General features: G+C 34.5%; 1 protein-coding gene across 14 annotated transcripts in view; it reads left to right on the plus strand.

Annotated features, from left to right (window-relative positions):
- MYCBP2 (MYC binding protein 2) overlaps positions 1–20,981 on the plus strand; it is a 282,639-nt gene that overhangs the window by 141,754 nt on the left and 119,904 nt on the right. For all 14 annotated transcript variants that reach the window (XM_078432585.2, XM_078432586.2, XM_060636897.3 and 11 more), the window contains 10 exons: positions 585–777; positions 1,280–1,554; positions 5,014–5,235; positions 10,938–11,129; positions 13,258–13,464; positions 14,295–14,426; positions 15,995–16,173; positions 17,771–17,913; positions 19,373–19,473; positions 20,141–20,359. In XM_078432585.2, coding sequence (XP_078288711.1) covers positions 585–777; positions 1,280–1,554; positions 5,014–5,235; positions 10,938–11,129; positions 13,258–13,464; positions 14,295–14,426; positions 15,995–16,173; positions 17,771–17,913; positions 19,373–19,473; positions 20,141–20,359 — 1,863 coding nt within the window. The remainder of the gene's footprint in view (positions 1–584; positions 778–1,279; positions 1,555–5,013; positions 5,236–10,937; positions 11,130–13,257; positions 13,465–14,294; positions 14,427–15,994; positions 16,174–17,770; positions 17,914–19,372; positions 19,474–20,140; positions 20,360–20,981) is intronic.

The raw sequence follows: 20,981 nt of genomic DNA on the forward strand, positions 1-20,981 counted from the left end.
AACAGTGTAGAGTTTAATTTTGCTTTCAAGTAAACATAGATTTGTAAATATTTTTTATTTTTTTCCTTACTTATATGATAAACTAGATAGGTTGATAGCAGGGAAACTTAAAAATGTATTTTTAGTGGTGCCTGGGTTACTCAGTTAAGTGTCTGACTTTAGTCGTGACCTCACAGTTTGTGAGTTCAAGCTCCACATTGGGCTCTGCACTGACAGCTCAGAGCCTGGAGCCTGCTTTGGATTCTGTGTCTCCCTCTCTCTCTGCCCTTCCCCCACTCACACTCTTGTCTCTCTCTCAAAAATAAATAAACATTAAAAAACAATTTAATGTATTTTTAAATAGGCAAATATTGAAGAATGTTGTTTTTATAGATGCCTAACTACTGTACCTTTTTTGCCAAGCTTCAAAGGTACTCCTAATGGTAATGTGGTAAATGAACTAATAGAATGTCTATTATTTGCACTAATCAAAACACAGTAAAAAAGTTCAAATAAAGTTTTGAAGTTGATGCCATCTTTCCATTTGATTCAACCTATGGATCATTTGAACTAACTGTTACCTGTTTTTTCATATTCTGGATTAGGAATGTTTTGAGTCATTATTGAGCATTCTTCACTGGAGTTGGACCACCTTAGTCTTAGGAGTTGAAGAACTTAGAGGATTAAAAGGATTCCAGTTCACAGCGACACTTCTAGATTTAGAGAGACTGCGCTTTGTGGGTACCTGTTGTCTGAGGTTATTGCGTGTCTATACGTGTGAAATTTACCCAGTATCAGGTATGAAGCTTCTTTTTAAATGACTTTAGGGAGAAAATATTTGAGACATTGAGAAGGTCTATATGGGAAAACCAGGAATTTAAGATCCCCAGCTGCCTTTAACCTCCAAAAATGAGGGGAGAAAGTCAGCTTTTGTGACCTTTATATATTTACTTACGAAGAGTAAAATAGATTACATGTTATGCTGATAACAAAAAGTCATGTCAGGCTAAAAATTACTCTAATAAAGTATTATTTTAAACAGATTTGGTCAAATAGAAAACTTTTGAACAACTCATTTGGACCTAGAGGCTGAAACCAATGTTTCAGGGTCATTTTTTTTTCCTACTTAGATTTTTAAAAGAAATAATTTTGGATCGCATTTAATCTCTAAATTGTTCCATCTCTAGGTTATGGGTACTTGTGATCTCTAGTTACATAGGAAATTACTTGAATTATATTAAATGTCTCCATCCATATTTATTATCCTATTTAATTAGCAATCTGCTTTGTTCCCTCAAAGCTACCGGAAAAGCAGTTGTGGAAGAAACTAGCAAATTAGCAGAATGTATTGGAAAAACCAGAACTTTGTTAAGAAAAATTTTATCAGAAGGAGTTGATCACTGCATGGTGAAGTTGGATAATGATCCTCAAGGATATCTCAGTCAACCTTTGAGTCTCCTAGAAGCTGTCCTTCAAGAGTGTCATAATACCTTTACTGCCTGTTTTCATTCTTTCTACCCAACTCCTGCCTTACAGTGGGCTTGCCTTTGTGATCTGCTGAATTGTCTGGATCAGGTAATTTAAGTTTGTAAAATGTTAGTTGAAAATATGATATGTTACTTAATACTCTTTAAAGTGCTGTTGCCTCAATCTTTCTAACTTTTATAAAAGGTAAATTAGGACATTGGTTTGGTATATGTGACTTAAATAAAGTTCAAAGACATTTTTTTTTCTGTTTGCTTTATCATTTTTACTTATAAACTTGGCAGGCACATTGTGCAGTTGCTGATTTGCTTTTTGAATCTGAGTGAGCATGTGTGTGTAAGAGCAAGAATAGTTGTGAGCAAGTGTGTAAGAGCAAGGACAGCACTAGAAGGGCAGCTCCTGCAGCCTCCTTATGTGCAGAATGGTCAGGAGAAAGAGCTGTGAGTGAACTTGCTTGCTAACATCATTCATTCATGAGGAAACCACAAGCCTCATAAATGTGTATGCCCCAAATCACAGTTTCAAAATGCTTGAGGCAAAAAAATGGCAGAACTAAAGGGAGAAATAGACAAATTCACAGTGATAGTTGGAGACTTCGACACTCCTGTTAGCAATTAATAGAACAACTAAACCAAAAAATCAGTAAGGAAATAGAAGATCTGGACAACATTATCAACCACATTGGCTTTACTGACATTTATAAAACAGAATGTCAAGTGCACAATACATGTTATTTTCAACTATACATATCTTGCTCACAAAGATAGATCATATGCTAAGCCATAAAATAAGTTTTAGTAATTTCAAAAGATTAAGATTAAAAGTTTTCAGACCATAATAGGACTAAAGTTAAAATAAATAGCAAAATATATTGAGAAAAGCACTAAATATATGGAAAATAGACAATAATTCTAAGTAACCAGTGAATCAAAGAAATCCAAAGGAAACTTGAAAATATTTTGCACTGAAAGATAAAAGTTTAACATCAGAAATTGTGAGATGTAGCTAAGGGAAATTTATACTTTTTAAAATATTTATTTATTTATCTTGAGAGAGAATCCCAAGCAGGCACTGCACTCTCAGCACGGAGCCCGACTTGGGGCTTGATCCCACAAATTGTGAGATCATGACCTGAGCTGAGACCAAGAGTTGGACACTTAGCCAACTGAGCCACCCAGGTGCCCCAAGAAATGTATACCTTTAAATGATAATACTAGCAAAGAAGAAAGGTTTAAAATCAGTGATCTAAGTTTCTTCCTAAAGAAGTCAGAAAGAATTAGCAAACCAAAATAAGAAGAAAGTAATAAAGATAATGGGAGGAAATAATAAAGATAAGAGCAGAAATCAGTAAAGTAAAAATAGAGAAAACTGACCGAAAGTTGGTTCTTCAAAATTAAAACCAAACTAATACACTCATAGCAAGTCTGATTGAGAGACCAGAGATGAAGAAAAAACACAAAATGCCATTATCAAAAATGAAATAGCGAATATCAATATAGATCCAAACAGACATTAAAATGATAAAAGAATATTTTGAACAGCTTTATACCAATAACTTATAATTTAGGTAAAGTAGACACATTTCTTGAAAAATATAGCTTAATCAAAACTAGCACAATAAGAAATATAAAAATCTGAATTGCCTTCTATTCATTAAAACATTGAATTCATTATCAAAAACTTTCCCACAAAGAAAACTCCAGACCCAGATATTGTTATTGGTGAATTCTATCAAACCTGAAACAATATCAATCTTTTACAAATTCTTTCAGAAGACATAGGAGACAACATTTCCCAACTGATTTTGTCAAGTTAGCCTTATACTGATACCAAAACCTGACAAAGATATTAAAAGAACATATTAGTACAAATTTTACTCAGAAACATAGATGCAAAAACTCTTAACAATATTATCAAATCAAATCCAGCAATATAAAAAATATATCACACCAAGTAGGGTTTTTCTTGGAAATGCAAGGTTAAACTTTCAAAATTCAATGTAATTCACCATATTAACTGAATAAACTGGGGAAATTGTATAATTGTCTCAATAGATACAGAAAATGTGACAAAATTGGCACTTATTCAATGGTGAAAACTTCCATGCAAACTAGGATTTAAGGAAACTTCCTCAAGCTATGATTATAAAGGATCTTTAGAGAAAAATGTATAGTTAATATCAAACTTAATGGTGAAATACTGAATACTCCTCTAAGTTTGGGAGTAAGGCACAAGGTGACTGTTGTCACCACTTCTATTCAGCATTGTAGAGGAAATTCTAGCACCTTCTCCCCTAAGAAAGTTCACTGTCATCACCAGGGCATCCTAGCCTATTTGAAAGATATTCTAGGGATGACATCGGGGTAGGCAACTTTGTTTTTATTTTATTATTACTGTTTTTTTAGCTGTTTACATACTGAATTTATTCTTGTCATTAAAAATGTATTTCTTTGTGGTAAAAACACTTAATATGAGATCTCCCTCTTAGATTTTGAGCATACAGTATGATATTGTTAACTGCAGATGCAGTGTTGTATAACACATCACTAGTGCTTACTCATCTTTCATAACTGAAACTTTATACCTGTTGAATACCAGCTCCCCATTTCCCCCTCATCCTAACCATACTCTTTTCTGCTTCTGTGAGCAGACACTGCATATAAGTGGAATCATGCAGTATTTTGGCTTGCTATAACTGGCTTATTTCACTCATAGTGTTCTCCAGATTCATTGATGACCTATAGCAGAGTAGTGTATTTTACCACTCAATTTCTTGAGATAAGGTTATTGCCTGGACTGGTGCACAACTTACTCTCTCAACCTGTCCAGTCTCATATGGTTTTCTTTACTACTGAACTGGCTACAGAACAGGCTAGCATTAACAAATGTTGGTTTAACATATAGGATATTGCTGTTAACCTGAATTTGTAGTACAGATGTTTGATGAACTAAATAACGTATACACAGTTTTTGTGAATTAGGATATCATGTCTTGATAAGTTTTTAATATTTTGTTACAAAATTTTACAAGTATGCTGTTAATTTTCTGAACAGATATATAATGTGATGACATATTTTGTAACCTTAGTGGAATGTTTATTATAGTAATTCATTATGCTACATTACCATTAGTGAAATGTTATAGTTGCACAGAATTATAATTTAAATCAGTAATTATTTGAGGAAAATTGTTTCAGTGCTTGTTACTGGACATGTCTTAGGTATATACTAATTGGGGCCTTTTTGATGTAATTCTTTGAGCATAGTGCTAGAGAGGACTAAGATTCTGAGGATATATAAACTCATTGAATGGAGAATAGGAGGCTGATATTTGACCATAGTTAATAATTTTACATCTTCATTGGATAGTAACTTAAACAGTTGTGTTTAAAAGTATTGATGTAATTAAATTATATATCAAGGCAATTAAAATGAGTGCTAGAAAACTTTGGTATGATTTAAAAATTGTTTAACTTTTGTGTATCCAAACATTTGGATTAAACTGATGCCATATTTCTTTGATGGGCTCATCTTTCTTTTTTTTTAAAGGATATCCAGGAAGCAAACTTCAAGACTTCAAGTAGCCGATTGCTTGCAGCTGTTATGTCAGCTCTGTGCCACACTTCTGTTAAGCTGACTTCCATCTTCCCTATTGCATATGATGGAGAAGTACTATTACGATCAATTGTTAAACAAGTTAGCACAGAGAATGACTCAACACTAGTTCACCGGTTCCCCCTTTTGGTAGCACATATGGAAAAGCTCAGCCAGGTAGTATCCCAAAGTATCTTTTATACTGAAGTAAATGGAGGGCATATTTAAGTTGGTGCTTATTCTTCTATATTGATATTTACCAAATAAGTATGTGTTTCACAAGAAGAGCTAAAATTCAGGGGAAAAAATTCTCATGTTTACCTGTAAATTTGCAATATTCTTTCTCTCATTTTTTTATTTTGAATGAAACCTAACCTATAAAAAATTTGAGAGTTGCACAGTGAATTAATGTATTATTCATATTATTCACATATTATTCACATAATATTCACATATATTATTTGCCAAACCATTTGAAAGTTGCAGATACTATAAGCAAACTTGTATATTCTCTTATTTTAGATTGCTGAGATAGAATTCTTAGGGAAATAAGTAAATTTTTGAGACATTTTTTTCTATAACATTCTGGTGTGTTAAAATAAGTACTCTAAAACAATAGTCACAGGAAACATGCTTTAGAAACTGTTTCTGGTTTATTAGAAAGTACTATGGAGAAAAATTAACTTAAATACACATGAAAACCATATATAATACTATCAAGTTGATGAGGAGTAATCTTTAAAATGAAAGCCAAAAAAAGCAGTAGAAAATAGAATAGTTATCCTAATTATACAATAGCAATTTTCTGTTGACTGAAGCAACAGAAAAATAATGAGAAAAATTTAAGTGACATATAGAAATGAAGGACAATAGCAGGATGGGAAGAAAATTTGCGGTTAATAATACTTTGTAGAATTACAGTAGAAATAATAAGAGTAAATATAAGAGGGTCTTTAGAGAGTAAGCCATTATGGGAAAAATTTAAGCCTTACTAGAAATTAAATGTGGATGAATTAAGGTACTAATTTATTTGTAAAAAATTAAGAAAAATGAAGAGTTTTTTTCTCTGATCAAGTCCTACACTGGTGAGACTATGAGGAAACCTCCTGAACTTATTGATGATGGTTCCTGGCATTATGTAATTAATCTAAGTAATCTTTTTCTTTCGGTCTCTCATCAAGTATTTATTGTGTACCTTCTATTTACTGGGATTATAATTAGGTACTACTTGAGGCAGGAGTCAGCTCTTGAATTGGCAATGGGGGAGTGTCTATAAACTGGAGGATATTTTTACAAGATAAATTGTCAATTCAGTATTATGTTGTTGAATATTTACAAAGTAAATTATCCAAGGGAATAATTGAAAGACTGAAGCCTTTTGTGTACTTTATTAAAAGGAAAAATGGAAAACCTTAATTAGAGTCCCAAACGTTCATCATTAAGTGAAATACTTGAATTTGGATATATCAACTTGATAGAAAAAGGTTCAGCCCTTAAAAATAACTTTATTTACATTTAATATCAAGGCCAATGTTTTTAAACTTTTTAGTTAGAAAATCAGAGACTAAAGTTTATGTACTTTAGTATGACTATGGTGTACTGAGATGACTATGTAAAATATGTATGCAAAAGACATACATATCTTGTAATATGTATTTAATACATATTTTGTAAGAAAATACTGAGAAATGAAAATAATACTTAGGTGATAAAGTTATGGGTAATTCTATGTTTTTCTTTTGGAATTCTACAAACATTTGGTAATTATTAATGGTTAATAATTGTGTATTTGTATGTCTTTATCAATATTCTATGAAGGTAGTACATATTCTACCCTCCTTTTTTTTTTAATGTTTTTATTTATTTTTGAGAGAAAGAGACACAGTCTGAGCAGGGGAGGGGCAGAGAGAAAGAAGGAGCCACAGAATCTGAAGCAGGCTTCAGGCTCTGAGCTGTCAGCACAGAGCCTGACGTGAGGCTTGAACGCATGAACTGTGAGATCATGACCTGAGCCGACGTCAGACACTACCGACTGAGTCACCCAGGCGCCCCTACCCTCTTTTTAATAGATACAGGATTCTACCATTTGGATGTAGCATAGTATAGTTAATGAGTCCTTTCTCTCTCTATGTATATATTTAGATTATTCCCACTATTTTAAACAGTGTTGCTAAAAATATCATTGACTACATTTTTATGTATATTAATGATGACTTTTCCGGAGTAAGTCATCAGGAGCAGAAAAATTCTTAAGTAAAAGGAAAACACCTCAAGACTTTCTACAAATTGTTAAAATGCCCTCCAGAAACCAAGTGTCAGCGTACATTCCCCACCACTGGTGAATGAGTTCCCTTTTCTAAAGTTTAAGTGGCTAATGGGATGCCTGGGTGGCTCAGTTGGTGGAGCGTGTGAGTTCAGCTCAGGTCATAATCTAACAGTTCATGAGTTTGAGCCCCGTGTCAGGTTCTGTGCTGACACCTCAGAGCCTGGAGCCTGCTTTGGATTCTGTGTCTCCCTCTCTCTCTGCCCCTCCCCTGCTTGTGTGCGCACACGTGCACGCGCTCTCTCGCTCTCAAAAATGAATAAACATTTAAAAAATTTTAAATTTAAGGGGCTAGTGATGTACTAATAAATATATTTTTTTCATATTATTTATTTTTATATATTATACATATTACATATCTATGTACACATATATGTGCATATGTACACATACATTCATACAGTTAGGTTCTTCAACTAAAGCATTGACACTGTTAACTCCATTTTAAGAATATATGGGAAGCTTCTTGTATTAATCTTGTTAGTTACTAATTAGAAACTAAGTGGGTGTAACTAAATAAATACACTCCACCCATCCCCCTGATAAAGCCCTTCCAGGTTATTGATTATGGAGTACAGTTCGGGATTGAGTTTCATCCAAAGCTAATTTTCTGAGAAGTTCCAAAAAGTAAAGTTTCTGGAGAATTAAAGTGATGTAAAGGCTAGAAGAATTACAATTTTAGCAAAATGAGGAATTTATTATTTTAAAGCCAGGAGAACTAATTACATAAGAATTGATGTTTTGTGGTAATCTTATTCAAATAATAATAGAAATAATCTAAAGATGGAAGATTATTTCTTTTTTTTAATTTTGTTTTTAATTTTTTTTAATTTACATCCAAATTAGTTAGCATATAGTGCAACAATGATTTCAGAAGTCGATTCCTTAGTGGCCCTTACCCATTTAGCACATCCCCCCTCCCACAACCCCTCCCGTAACCCTGTTTGTTCTCCATATGTATGAGTCTCTTCTGTTTTGTCCCCCTCCCTGTTTTTATATTATTTTTGTTTCCCTTCCCTTGTGTTCATCTCTTTGTCTCTTAAAGTCCTCGTATGAGTGAAGTCATAGGTTTTTTGTCTTTCTCTGACTAATTTCACTTAGCATTATACCCTCCAGTTCCATCCACGTAGTTGCAAATGGCAAGATTTCATTCTTTCTGATTGCCGAGTAATACTTCATTGTATATATATATACCACGTCTTTATCCATTCATCCATCGATGGACATTTGGGCTTTTTCCATGCTTTGGCTATTGTTGATAGTGTTGCTATAAACATGGGGGTGCATGTGTCCCTTCGAAACAGCACACCTATATCCCTTGGAAAAATGCCTAGTAGTGCGATTGCTGGGTTGTAGGGTAGTTCTATTTTTAGTTTTTTGAGGAACCTCCATACTGTTTTCCAGAGTGGCTGCACCAGTTTGCATTCCCACTAGCAGTACAAAAAAGATCCTCTTTCTCTGCATCCTCATCAACATCTGTTGTCGCCTGAGTTGTTAATGTTTGCCATTCTGACAGGTGTGAGGTGGTATCTCATTGTGGTTTTGATTTGTATTTCCTTGATGATGAGTGATGTTGAGCATTTTTTCATGTGTCAGTTGGCCATCTGGATGTCTTCTTTGGAGAAGTGTCTATTCATGTCTTTTGCCCATCTCTTCACTGGATTATTTGTTTTTTGGGTTTGATAAGTTCTTAATAGATTTGGGATACTAACCCTTTATCTGATATGTCATTTGCAAATATCTTCTCCCATTCTGTCGGCTGCCTTTTAGTTTTGCTGATTGTTTCCTTAGCTGTGCAAAAGCTTTTTATTTTGATGAGGTCCCAGTAGTTCATTTTTGCTTTTGTTTCCCTTGCCTCCGGAGATGTGTTGAGTAAGACGTTGCTGCGGGCAAGATCAAAGAGGTTTTTGCCTGCTTTCTCCTCGAGGATTTGGATGGCTTCCTGTCTTACATTGAAGTCTTTCATCCATTTTGACTTTATTTTTGTGTATGGTGTAAGAAAGTGGTCCAGGTTCATTCTTCTGCATGTTGCTGTCCAGTTTTCTCAGCACCACTTGCTGAGGAGACTGTCTTTATTCCATTGGATATTCTTTCCTGCTTTGTCAAAGATTAGTTGGCCATACATTTGTGGGTCCATTTCTGGGTTGTCTATTCTGTTCCATTGATCTTGGTTCTCAGTTCTTGGGCCAAAGATGGAAGATTATTTCTAGGTGACTTTTTGTTAGCTTAAGATTGCACATTAAGAAAGCTGTTGATGGGGCACATGGGTGGCTGAGTTGATTAAGCATCTGACTCTTGATTTCAGTTCAGGTCATGATCTCACCTGTCGGTGGTGAGATAGAGCCCCACATTGGTCTCTGCCCCTGATTTTCTCTCTCTCTCTCTCTCTGTCTCTGTCTCTCTCTCAAAAAGGAAAGCTGTTGGGAGTGGTTTAAAATAATGCTCATGATTATTTTAACTAAAAAGTTACTTAATTTTCTATAATGGGTTGAATGTACCCTCATTTACATATTTTATTTGTCTTGGGAAGACTGATTTAACTTTAAAGACCCTTTTCTACCTTGAGATTTTATGACTTTATGAAATCTGTTGAATTTGCTGTATCTTGTAAAGCAGCATGGAATGTAAGTATTGTGGAAAAACTTGGCTATTCAGGGTGCAACTAGGTGATTTTGATAACTGAATCAGAGTATATAGTTTCCCTGATTTTACAGAAGTTAAGGCACTATGAAGAAACTGGAACTAAATTCCAAATTGTTTGATTCTCTAGTCCACAGTAAAATTGGGTCATTGGTCACAATTGTCCCCTCATGAAATTGGATGCATTTTGCGCTGTGTCCACAGTGGGCTAAATGATACTGAGGATGGTAAAAAATATAAATAATGTTCATGCTGGACATCAACTAATTTAATCATCTTTTCACTTGGTTTCTGGAAAAAAAGACCTATGTTTTCCCCTTGGTCTTTGTTGGGACTTTATAATTTCTTATCTTGAAATTTTTATTGGTAGAGGTTGGAATGTCTTATCTTCATTTAGGAAGTCAAGTACAGAAGAAATTGTAAAACTGCATAGGGGTATTTGTAGTAGAATTCCATATTTTTATTACATGCATGTACAGAAAAAGTTTTATTAGAAAAAAGATTTGTACAGACTTTCCCAGTTGTTTTACCTGTAACTATACCAGAAATAATTATCTTAGATTGGAATTTTGTCCTATTGAGAAAGCTTTTTAAATAGGAGGAGTGTTTTTCTGTCATATATAATTATTATTGAGAAGTTAAATAAGAGAGTAAGTGAAAATGAGTCAAAGCTAACAAAAACACATACATCTTGTAAATATGTGGTACTTTTGTGATACACAGAGACTAATAATTGAAAAAAGAACAGTAAAAGTAAAGTCAGTGGTTCTACATACAACTGGATGGATTTCTAGACATAGAGTCAAACCTGAATTTTAAGGGTGTCATTTAGAAAGATAAGATTTTGCAATTGAGTACTCAGGTGAAGGAAGATAAAGCAGTATTTGGAACTTTTTTTTTTTTCCATCTATCATAGAGTGAAGAGAATATCTCAGGTATGACAAGCTTCCGTGAAGTTCTGGAGAAAATGCTGGTCATTGTTGTGCTCCCAGTCAGGAACAGCCTGAGGAGAGAAAATGAGCTCTTCTCCTCTCACCTGGTTTCCAACACCTGTGGATTGCTGGCCAGTATTGTCAGTGAACTGACAGCATCAGCCCTGGGATCTGAGGTGATGTTTTATTTTGAGACTGGATAATAAGCACATGTTTAAGCTTGCCACGTAATTTCTTTTTTCATATATTTTGTCTTTGTATAAACTAATTTTAATCCTATTTGTACTGTTTTCTTAAAAAATAAAAATAAAAAACCTTCAAGCAGGCTGTTTGTTTGGTTTTCCCTTCCTTACACCTCTTCTGTGCTGTTGCTTGCTTCCTCTCTCACCAGTTTCCCCAAGACGTCACAGCGATACACACTGTATGTTTTCCTCTTATTTGCCCCATTGTACAACCTCACTGCCGTGTTCCAAAATAGTTCACATTGCTGGCCCATGAGGAATAGAAATGGGGCTACTAGTAGGGAACTCACAGTATGGAAAAGGTAAAGAGGTTTAAACCTTAGTTCTGCCCACTTGACTGACACAAGACAAATGACATCTATAAAATGGGAAAAGTAATTTTTTTAAGTTAATTTATTTTTATAGTTACTTCTGCACCCAGCGTGGGACTCAGACTCACAACCCCAAGATGAAGAGTCACATGCTCCCCCAACTGAGCCAGCCAGGCACCCCATAAAATGCAAAAAGTAATTTTATGAAAATCGGCATTAAGTACATTCACATTGTTGCACAGCTATTATCACAAAATTTTAAAAGAATCGAATATTAGTATGTTTGAGAAAACTACTTTGATATGTTTTAAAGTGCTTCACATTATATAAAATAACATTATTTTTAATCATATCACTGTCCTGCTCGCTCTGCCATATAATTTATCTAAACATTTTGACTGAATTTAGTGAATGTTTCTAATTTTTTCCCCAAAATGCAGACAGAAGGTTGATTTTAAATATCCTGTCACAATGCAAAATATCTTATATCATTCAAATAAATGTTGATTAGTTAGCATGTACTCAGTTGCTTGCCAAATAACATCTTTTCTCTCTTTTGCTTTTATAATCCCTAGCCTTTGCTTTTTCTTACTTGCAGACTTATTTTGGAATCTATTCTAAATTAATTTATCCAGTGTGTACTCATTACTAATTCATAGCGACAGTTTAGCCTTTAGGATTTCTGAATGATTACATGCACCTGAGCAGAGTTTAGTATTTAACCTTAGGAACCACTTTCTCCATTTCTTAGTTCACTTTGACTTTGGTCTAGGAGGTCATTGAGCCCCTTGTCAGAAAATTTTAATTTGTCTTTTTTTCACTTGGTCATTCAGCCTGTATAATAGGCTTCCCTTCTGTACCAGATCCTGGAGGAAAGTCTGATGCATAGGTCCCCCTCAGAAGGTTACTATCTGGTTTTCCCCATATGAACTTAACTTTCTAATGAGAAAGAATGCTCCGATTGCAGGTGCCTAATCTACGAACTTGGAAATTTACAAAGGTCATGACTTAGACATCCATATTTCCTTCTTTCCCAGAATAGTTTGAAATTCTTGTTAGAATCATAAACTTCAATTTTTTCCCTCTTATAGGTCTTTCAAATTTCTACAGCCAACTTAGATCAAAAGCAGGCTCTGTAATTGAAAAGAGCACTTTCAATCCAAAATAAGTTCACTGATCCTCTCTAATGAAAGTCTGTAATTAATGATGTTGTAGTTATGTATATATATTCACTTTTGTATATGTATTTTCTGCAAATGAAGTCTTGAAAACTCACAGATAAGAGGAGGGGATAGTCCCACTGAAGAGGGGAAACTTAGTCCACCTCTTAATTCTTAATTCTCTCCAGAATTCCTAGAGCTCTATGTCACATAGATTGAAAACTGTTGGTCCACAGAATGTTGATGAAATTTTGGTATTTCTTTTCAGAGTGAGTGATACAGTTCATTCATATGTATGACTGCGATGACTTACATGTTTATAGTTCTGCATTATAAATTAAGTGAAATGCATGACTAAGAGAAGAAAATACTGTCCCGTGATGATTTGTGAATTTAGAATGATAAAATCTATATAATTTTATTGCTATATAATCTCTTAATAGAATGTATGTTTAGAAAGTTTCACACTTACTTCTTAAATGTAGATTATTTTTTTGAATTTCTTAGAAATTTGGAGATAGTTTTGTTGTAGGTATATTATTAACACTAAGGTACAGACTACTGATGTGTAACTGCTTTTGTTGTTCATAGGTTGATGGACTTAATTCTCTCCACTCTGTTAAAGCCAGTGCTAACCGATTCACAAAAACAAGTCAGGGAAGAAGTTGGAACACTGGGAATGGGTCCCCTGATGCAATCTGTTTTTCAGTAGACAAACCAGGAATAGTTGTGGTTGGTTTTTCTGTCTATGGAGGAGGTGGAATTCATGAATATGAATTAGAGGTGTTAGTTGATGACGTAAGTACCACTCTAACAGTGTCATCTTATGTGTAAGTTGTGCATCAGGACTTACCATTATCATAGTAAGAGTGTCCAAATCTTTGAGGGTTTAGCAGATTAGTCATTAGTCATGGAAGACATTAAAGAAATGGAAAGAGTGATTCTGCATGATTGCTTCTGTGCCATTCTGGATCACTTCTGCCTCATATTTTTTGCACTTACAGGGGAGATGGTAAATGAAAATACTAGAAATTATAGAGCTAGGCCTCTGATTATAACTTTTGTGTAATTTTTTTGCTTTTGTAGTTTTTTAGAAACAAGAACAGTATTCAGATCAGTATTATTACCTGTATCCATGACTAAAGCAGTTTTGTCATAGAGTGCAAATGGATTATTCTTAGTAAAGATAGTTTTCATTAATTGATTAAGCTATCTTGCTGTATTCTCTAAATTATTTAAATTACCTGAGTTTTCACAAAGTTTTATTAAAATGGGACAAAAAGTTACCATGTAAATCATTTCATAAAAAATAGAAATCTATCTGTATCTTGATTCTCTTTAGCAATTAAATTATGTCCTACTTCATTAGGCTCTTTAATTAGATTAGCACTCTTCTTATGAAGAAGTGGAAATCATTTTAAGACATCAGATGAGAAAAGCCCATTTGTATGATTTAGGTTGTAGACTCCTCAGGAAATCAGATAAAAATAAATAATTTACTAAAATTTTTTTTCTTCATTATATATGGGGAAATGCTAATGGATAATTTCATATGCAAGGAAAGAAACTGCTTAAAAACAATAAAACAAAATTAAGAATAGGATGGGTTTTGTTTTTGTTTTAATTAGAGTGAACATGCAGGAGATTCGACTCATTCTCACAGATGGACATCTCTAGAATTAGTCAAAGGAACGTATACAACAGATGACTCACCCAGTGATATAGCTGAAATCAGACTTGACAAAGTTGTTCCTTTAAAGGTAATTTCAGTTACGTTTCTTTTATAAATAAGAGGTACTATGTAGTTTACTTAAAAAGTAATGAAAAGTATTCCTTTTTGTGATGCTTAAAATGTTTATAGAGTCACTACTATACTCCTTATATTGTACTGTATTGTATTTTTGCAAAAGATCTCTTAAAGTCTGGTATAGTAGAAAGTATTGTTTAGTTTTGGAGTCAGGCAGAACTAGCTTCAGATGCCTGCACTTTCACATAGCTTAAAGACATTAGATGTTATTTAACCACTCTGAGGCTTATCTGAAGATTCAGAAGGATTGTACCTACATTGTAGTGTTGTTCAGATGAAATTAAATAATAAAGTACTTGCCTCAATGTCTAGTACAGTATAGAAACTCAGCAAATATTAGTTCCTGTCTTTTCTTCTCTTATTGTGCCAAACTCTTTTTTAAAAAATGGCCTTAATAGATCATATTAACTATTAAAGTTACTATTACTTTATATAAAAGTTGTTTATTACTTCATGTAACATAACTATTTACCAAAACAGAAGTCTTATCCTTTTTTAAATTTTTTTTTAATGTTTATTTATTTTTGAGACAGAGAGAAACAGAGCATGAGTGGGGGAGGGGCAGAGAGAGAGAGACAGAGAGAGAGAGAGAGAAGGAGACACGGAATCCAAAGCAGGCTCCAGGCTCTGAGCTGTTAGCACAGAGTCCGAGGCGGCGCTCAAACTCACGAGCCGTGAGATCATGACCTGAGCCGTAGTCGGATGCTCAATCGACTGAGCCACCCAGGCGCCTCTACCTAATCTTAAAGTAGTTATGAATGGAGTAATTCTGAATTCAACTGTAAATTATAATTTTTATTATAGAACAGAATCTGGGATAAGAGAAGTTCATCAGAGGCCTCATCAAAAAGAGTTAGGGTACCAAAAAACAAAAAAAATCTTTTCACTGTGAAGTGTATATCATAGATCATAAGGCACCAGTGTCTGTATCTCATTATTTTCTATGCACAGTACATCTTATTTGGGACAACTTTTGCTTATGGATATTTCTTCCCATTTCTCCACCTATCTGTTTCTATCTCTGAGTGTCTCTTAAATAAAATATAGTAGATTCACCACTATTTTTCCCACACTTAAAATTATTTCAAAAGTTAAACTCATCAAAGAAAAATAATTAGATTATGTACTTTAAATCTTTTGTTATGGTTAGTATTCTTTATGGGCCTAGAGTCAAACTGCCTATATTCAAATACTCATTCCATCACTTAATAGCTGTGTGCCTTTGGATGGCTTACGTAACTTCTCTGTGTCTCAGATTCCTCATCTGTAAAATAGGAATAGTAATGGTACTTACCTCATGAAGTTATTTTGAGGATTAACTTAATCAAAGCACACGAAGTACTTAGTACAGTTTTTTTTTTTTAATAATAAACATCATTAAGAGTTATCTTCCTGTTTCATTCATTAAAAATGTGCTTAACCAAATCATCTATAAATAGGACAAAGAAATTCAGTATACTGGCCCAGTTTTTTTTATAGCCTCTGTACATTATAAACATGTTTTACATCTTTATTGTGAAGGAAAATGTTAAATATGCTGTGCGCTTGAGGAACTATGGAAGTCGTACAGCCAATGGAGATGGAGGAATGACCACAGTTCAGTGCCCGGACGGCGTGACATTCACATTCAGCACATGCAGCTTGAGTAGTAATGGTACAAATCAAACCAGAGGACAGATTCCACAGATCCTGTACTATAGGTAAGTGTGTATGTACAGGGAAGGGGGCATTTTAAAGCAACAGAACACATAAAGTTTGATATCAAGGTAAAAAATGCTAAATGCATAGTTATAATTAAATTATGCAGCATAACTTCCTTGCACATACTTGTGCTGATTTGTGTAAAAGATCTCATATTAATACATAGGAGCACCTGGGTGGGCCAGTTGTTTGAGTGTCTGACTCTTGATTTTGGCTCAAGTCATGATCCCAGGGTCATGGTTTATATATATATATTAATATATTTCTATTTTTTCACTGTTCACTGTAAAGGTGAATGCTTTAAAATGTTTTTGTCGTTACTTCTTTAATATCTTCGAAATTTTTATCTCCTGGGCATGTGTGTTCATTTCTTTTTTAAAAATACCAAAAATACTAAAAACATTCAGTTCATTTCTTTTTTAAAAATACTAAAGATTAGTGATCAGATCACTTCTATCCAAGTACTAGTTTTGCCTTGGTTCTGTTATCCAGTCTGCAATATATTTTGATGTCTCTGAGTCTAGTTCTTGGGGCCCTAGGATACATAACAAGGTGTTCTTAACACATGTGTTTTCAGTGCATGACCTGTGTTATTAGCTAGTCCTTGTAGTAACTCCGTGAGGTGGGCGCTTGTCCTGCTTCACAGATGAGGGAACAGACATGTTGAGGGTTAAATGCCTTGCCTAAAGTCACACTTCTTGTAAAGTATGGTCCTGGGTTCTATAGGCAGGTAATTGGTCTCCAGATGACCTGCTTTTAACATGTCCTCTTTAACAATGCTTAAGGTCACCTGTGAGACATCGTAGTTTAATGTGTCACAGTGCTCCTCCCCATCCATGGTTGGAGCCAAGCACCTTGGAGTTTCTTGACTTCCCTGTTTCTCTCCCTCTTTCTATCACCAAGTCCTGGCAGCTGTGCTTTTAAAATGTTCTAAGTCTGACCTTTTCTAACTCCCATAATTAACAGTTCAGTTCAAACCATCACTGCCGCCCCCTGCGTAACAATCATAGCTTCTAACCCAGTCTCCCCCCAGTCTCCCTCCCACCTTTTTTGGTGGCCCTCCTGCAGTCAGTCTGCACAGTGCAGCCAGAAGGGTTTCACAGAAATATGCATCAGGCCAAGTTCTGCCCCTGCTCACGATCCCCTCACAGCTTCCCATCCCAGTACGAAATGCAAGGTCTTATGGAGGCTTATGGAGCTCACATGGTGTGATTCCTGTCACCCTCCACGCTCCTTTCATTCCAGTCACACTCGTCTTCATTCTGTTCCTTGAACTTGCCAGTCTTGTTCTTGTCTGAACCTTTATCTTACTATTCCTTATGCCTGAATATTTTATCGTCAGCTTTTTGTTTTTTTAACATAATTCAAGCCTTTATTTAAATATCAGTTCCTGATACAGACTCTCTTTGGTCTTATTCTAAAATAACTTTATATCCTTATCCGGCTGTATTTTTCTTTGAAGTCCTGTCACTCCTTGAAATTGCACGGTTACAACTTTAACTTTTTTAACTTTAAGTGAGGAGCTCTGATCTAACTAGAGTTAGATCATGTTTTACCTACCATGTAAAATAATCTCATGTATTACTCCTGTTACAGGAGTGAATTTGATGGAGATTTACAATCCCAGCTTCTGAGTAAAGCCAATGAAGAAGATAAAAACTGTAGCAGAGCTCTCTCTGTGGTAAGCACTGTTGTTCGAGCTGCAAAAGACCTCTTGCACAGAGCTCTTGCTGTGGATGGTAAGACTTTTCTTTTAATAGTCATATTTTAGATTCTTTATTCCCTAACTTGTACACAGAGTTACTGAAGAGTAACTATTTTGTAGGATCCCAGAATGTTTTATTCATTGTAGATCTGCTCACACATACACATTCATTTTGGATCAGCCATACTCTCCATATTCTAATGCAGAACTTTTTAAAATGTCCAAAAGCAGTTACCGGATACCTATTTTTTCCTTAGTTAACCTAGTAAGAAAAACTCAAGGATAAAGCTGAGTCTTTGCTTTATCCTTACTTTAGTAGTCAGAAAGCATTTTATTTTCTCCTTAAGGTGTGTTTTTCTTCCTATATTTCCAGTAATGTTATCACCATTCACCCAAAGGTCTGGGTAACCCTAAACATCTCCCCAAACTCACTTGTCTGATTTCAGTTCTATAAGTTCTTCCACTGGCAACACTCCAATTTGTATTCCCCTGTCTGTTCTTCCATAGTCCAAGCTACCATGGTGCTGGTACATGTCCTCTTCCCCATAGATGGGTAACATCCCAGCAGCCTCACTGCCACTGTTCTCCCATTCCACATCTAACTACCTAGTCACCTCCACACTGGCAATGGAGTTCATTTACACAAGCATTCATTGTAACCCACCCAGCCTTACTGTAATCTGTAACATTTGTTCCTAAGCCTAGTACACATCAGAATCACCTGGGAAACTTGCTAAAAATAAAAAATGTTTGGCCCATCCAGTCTTCAGGTTTGGGCTGGGCTAAGAAACTGTATTTTTAAATAACTGAATCCTATGCCGATGCAACAGCATATCTAGAAAGAAGTATTTGGAAATAATTGGCCTTTAATATAAAGGTGATCTCAGTCTAGACTCAACTTATCTTCCCAGCACCGTGCTCATTGGGTAAATGATTATAATGTCCTTTAGCAAAAGATTTCTTGGTAAAATAGAAGGCAATATAGCTTAATAACAGCATTTTTGTAGTGCTTAATATGTGCAGGCATTGTTCTAATGTTTTACATATATTAACTCAATCTTCATAGTACCCAGTGAGGGAAGTACTGTTACTATCCTTTTTACAGAGGAGTAAACTGAGGCATATGCCAATTAAGTAATTGGCCTAACGTCACACATGTAGCCACGTGTGGCATCAGGTGTAGTGGTTAACATCATGACTATTGCTGTAGGTTCTAATCCTGCCTCTGTCATTTTACAGCTGTAGGATTTTCGATGAGTTATTTAAACAGTGTGTGCCTTGGTTTCGTCTTGTAAAAAGTAGAGATAATACAAGTGTCTTACTGTGAGGATTAATTGATATGGCTTATGTCAGTAAAGCCCTTAGAATAGGGCCAGGTCCTTTATAAGAGTGATAATTTTATTTTGCTCAAGAGACTAGAATATAGATTTAGTATAGCATATATATATTACAGTGAAATTACCTTCTAACTATAGTTTTAATGCCTTTTTTAGCTGATGACATTCCAGAACTGCTTAGTTCTTCCAGTCTGTTTTCCATGCTGCTTCCCCTTATTATAGCCTACATAGGACCAGTAGCTGCTGCTATTCCCAAGGTGTGTAACTTAATTATGTAACTTTGAATATTTTTTTAATATCATTTTTTTTAGACTTTGTATCTTTATAAACATTTTAATCTTTGAGGCACCTGGGTTACAAGTAACATAACAGAGATAGACATGTTAAAATGGTAGAAGTTATCAGTTAAACCTCTCTGTTCTTCATATTGTTGACTAGATTACTATGCTTACTTATTGGCTTTACAGTTGAAGAATTTGGGAATGAGAAATATATTTTAGAGTTATGACATATAAGGAGAGTTTAAGTAGATTTTTATAGTTTATGAGGTTGATGCCAAGTCTTCTTTTTGAATAAAAGTAGCAAGGTAGGAGTATTTTACAATTGAGAAATAGTCAAGATATGGAGGAAATCATAAACTATTGATTCTTTAGCATAAAGATTGAGTAAAACCTAGTTTACGACAGATTACAAAAAGGCAAAGTGTTTAAAAGTATAGACAAGGTTATTTTCATATAACATCTAAGACATCTAAGGTAAATCTTTTTTTTCCATAAAAAAAATTTCTCTTTGAGCAAAAATTTAGTCAGAAGAAACTCTTAATAATATCTTAGTAATTAAGGATGGCCAACAATTACAGTAATTAACAACTTTAAAGCAATTTTCACATTTATTATCTCATTTAATCATTTCTTTTTATACCAGGTGGCTGTAGAAGTCTTTGGCCTTGTCCAACAGTTACTTCCCTCAGTTGCCATTTTGAATCAGAAGTATGCACCTCCTGCATTCAATCCTAATCAGTCAACAGATAGCACCACAGGAAACCAGCCTGAGCAAGGCCTCTCTGCTTGTACAACCTCTAATCACTATGCGGTCATAGAGAGTGAGCACCCCTATAAACCTGCATGTGTGATGCACTACAAGGTAGGCGCTGACTCCTGGGCAGAGTTTAAATTTAAAAGTTGGTTTGATGTTCTATAATGATGCCTTACAGGATACTTTGCCTCTGTTTAGAAGTATAGTTTTTTATAGTATTTAAATATAGAAATCAGGTGGTTAGGCACTGTCAGATCCACAAAAGGGTTTAAGATAGAATTTTTGTCATTAAAGCGTATAGTTGGGAGTATTTGTGAGAATTGTTCTCATATGTTTTTATAAGTCCAGTGCAGTATATAATGTTCAACTGCATATTATATATTGTAATAGTAGTGGATATAAGCATGAAAATTTAAAAATCATATTGTTTGAACTGCTATTATTTATACCACAACCTGAGCTCTGAAAATTTGCATATCCAATGCAGGACTTCGAGTGCTCTAATATAAATAATGTAAAAAATAATAAAACATTTATAAATATAATATTATTACAGAGTATCCAGAGTCTTTATTCCTTCTTAAATTGTATCATGTAAACTAAGGAGGAGAAGGAAGATTTGTCTAATTCATCAATGTGATTATAAGTTTTTTGTGCTTGCAAAATACTCAACTTTTTATTATACACTGTGGTAAACATATAAAAGGACTAGACAGTCACTGCACTTATC

Source organism: Panthera onca, chromosome A1 (assembly GCF_046562875.1).
Source record: "Panthera onca isolate mPanOnc1 chromosome A1, mPanOnc1 haplotype 2, whole genome shotgun sequence".
NCBI classification, from domain to species: Eukaryota; Metazoa; Chordata; class Mammalia; order Carnivora; family Felidae; genus Panthera; species Panthera onca.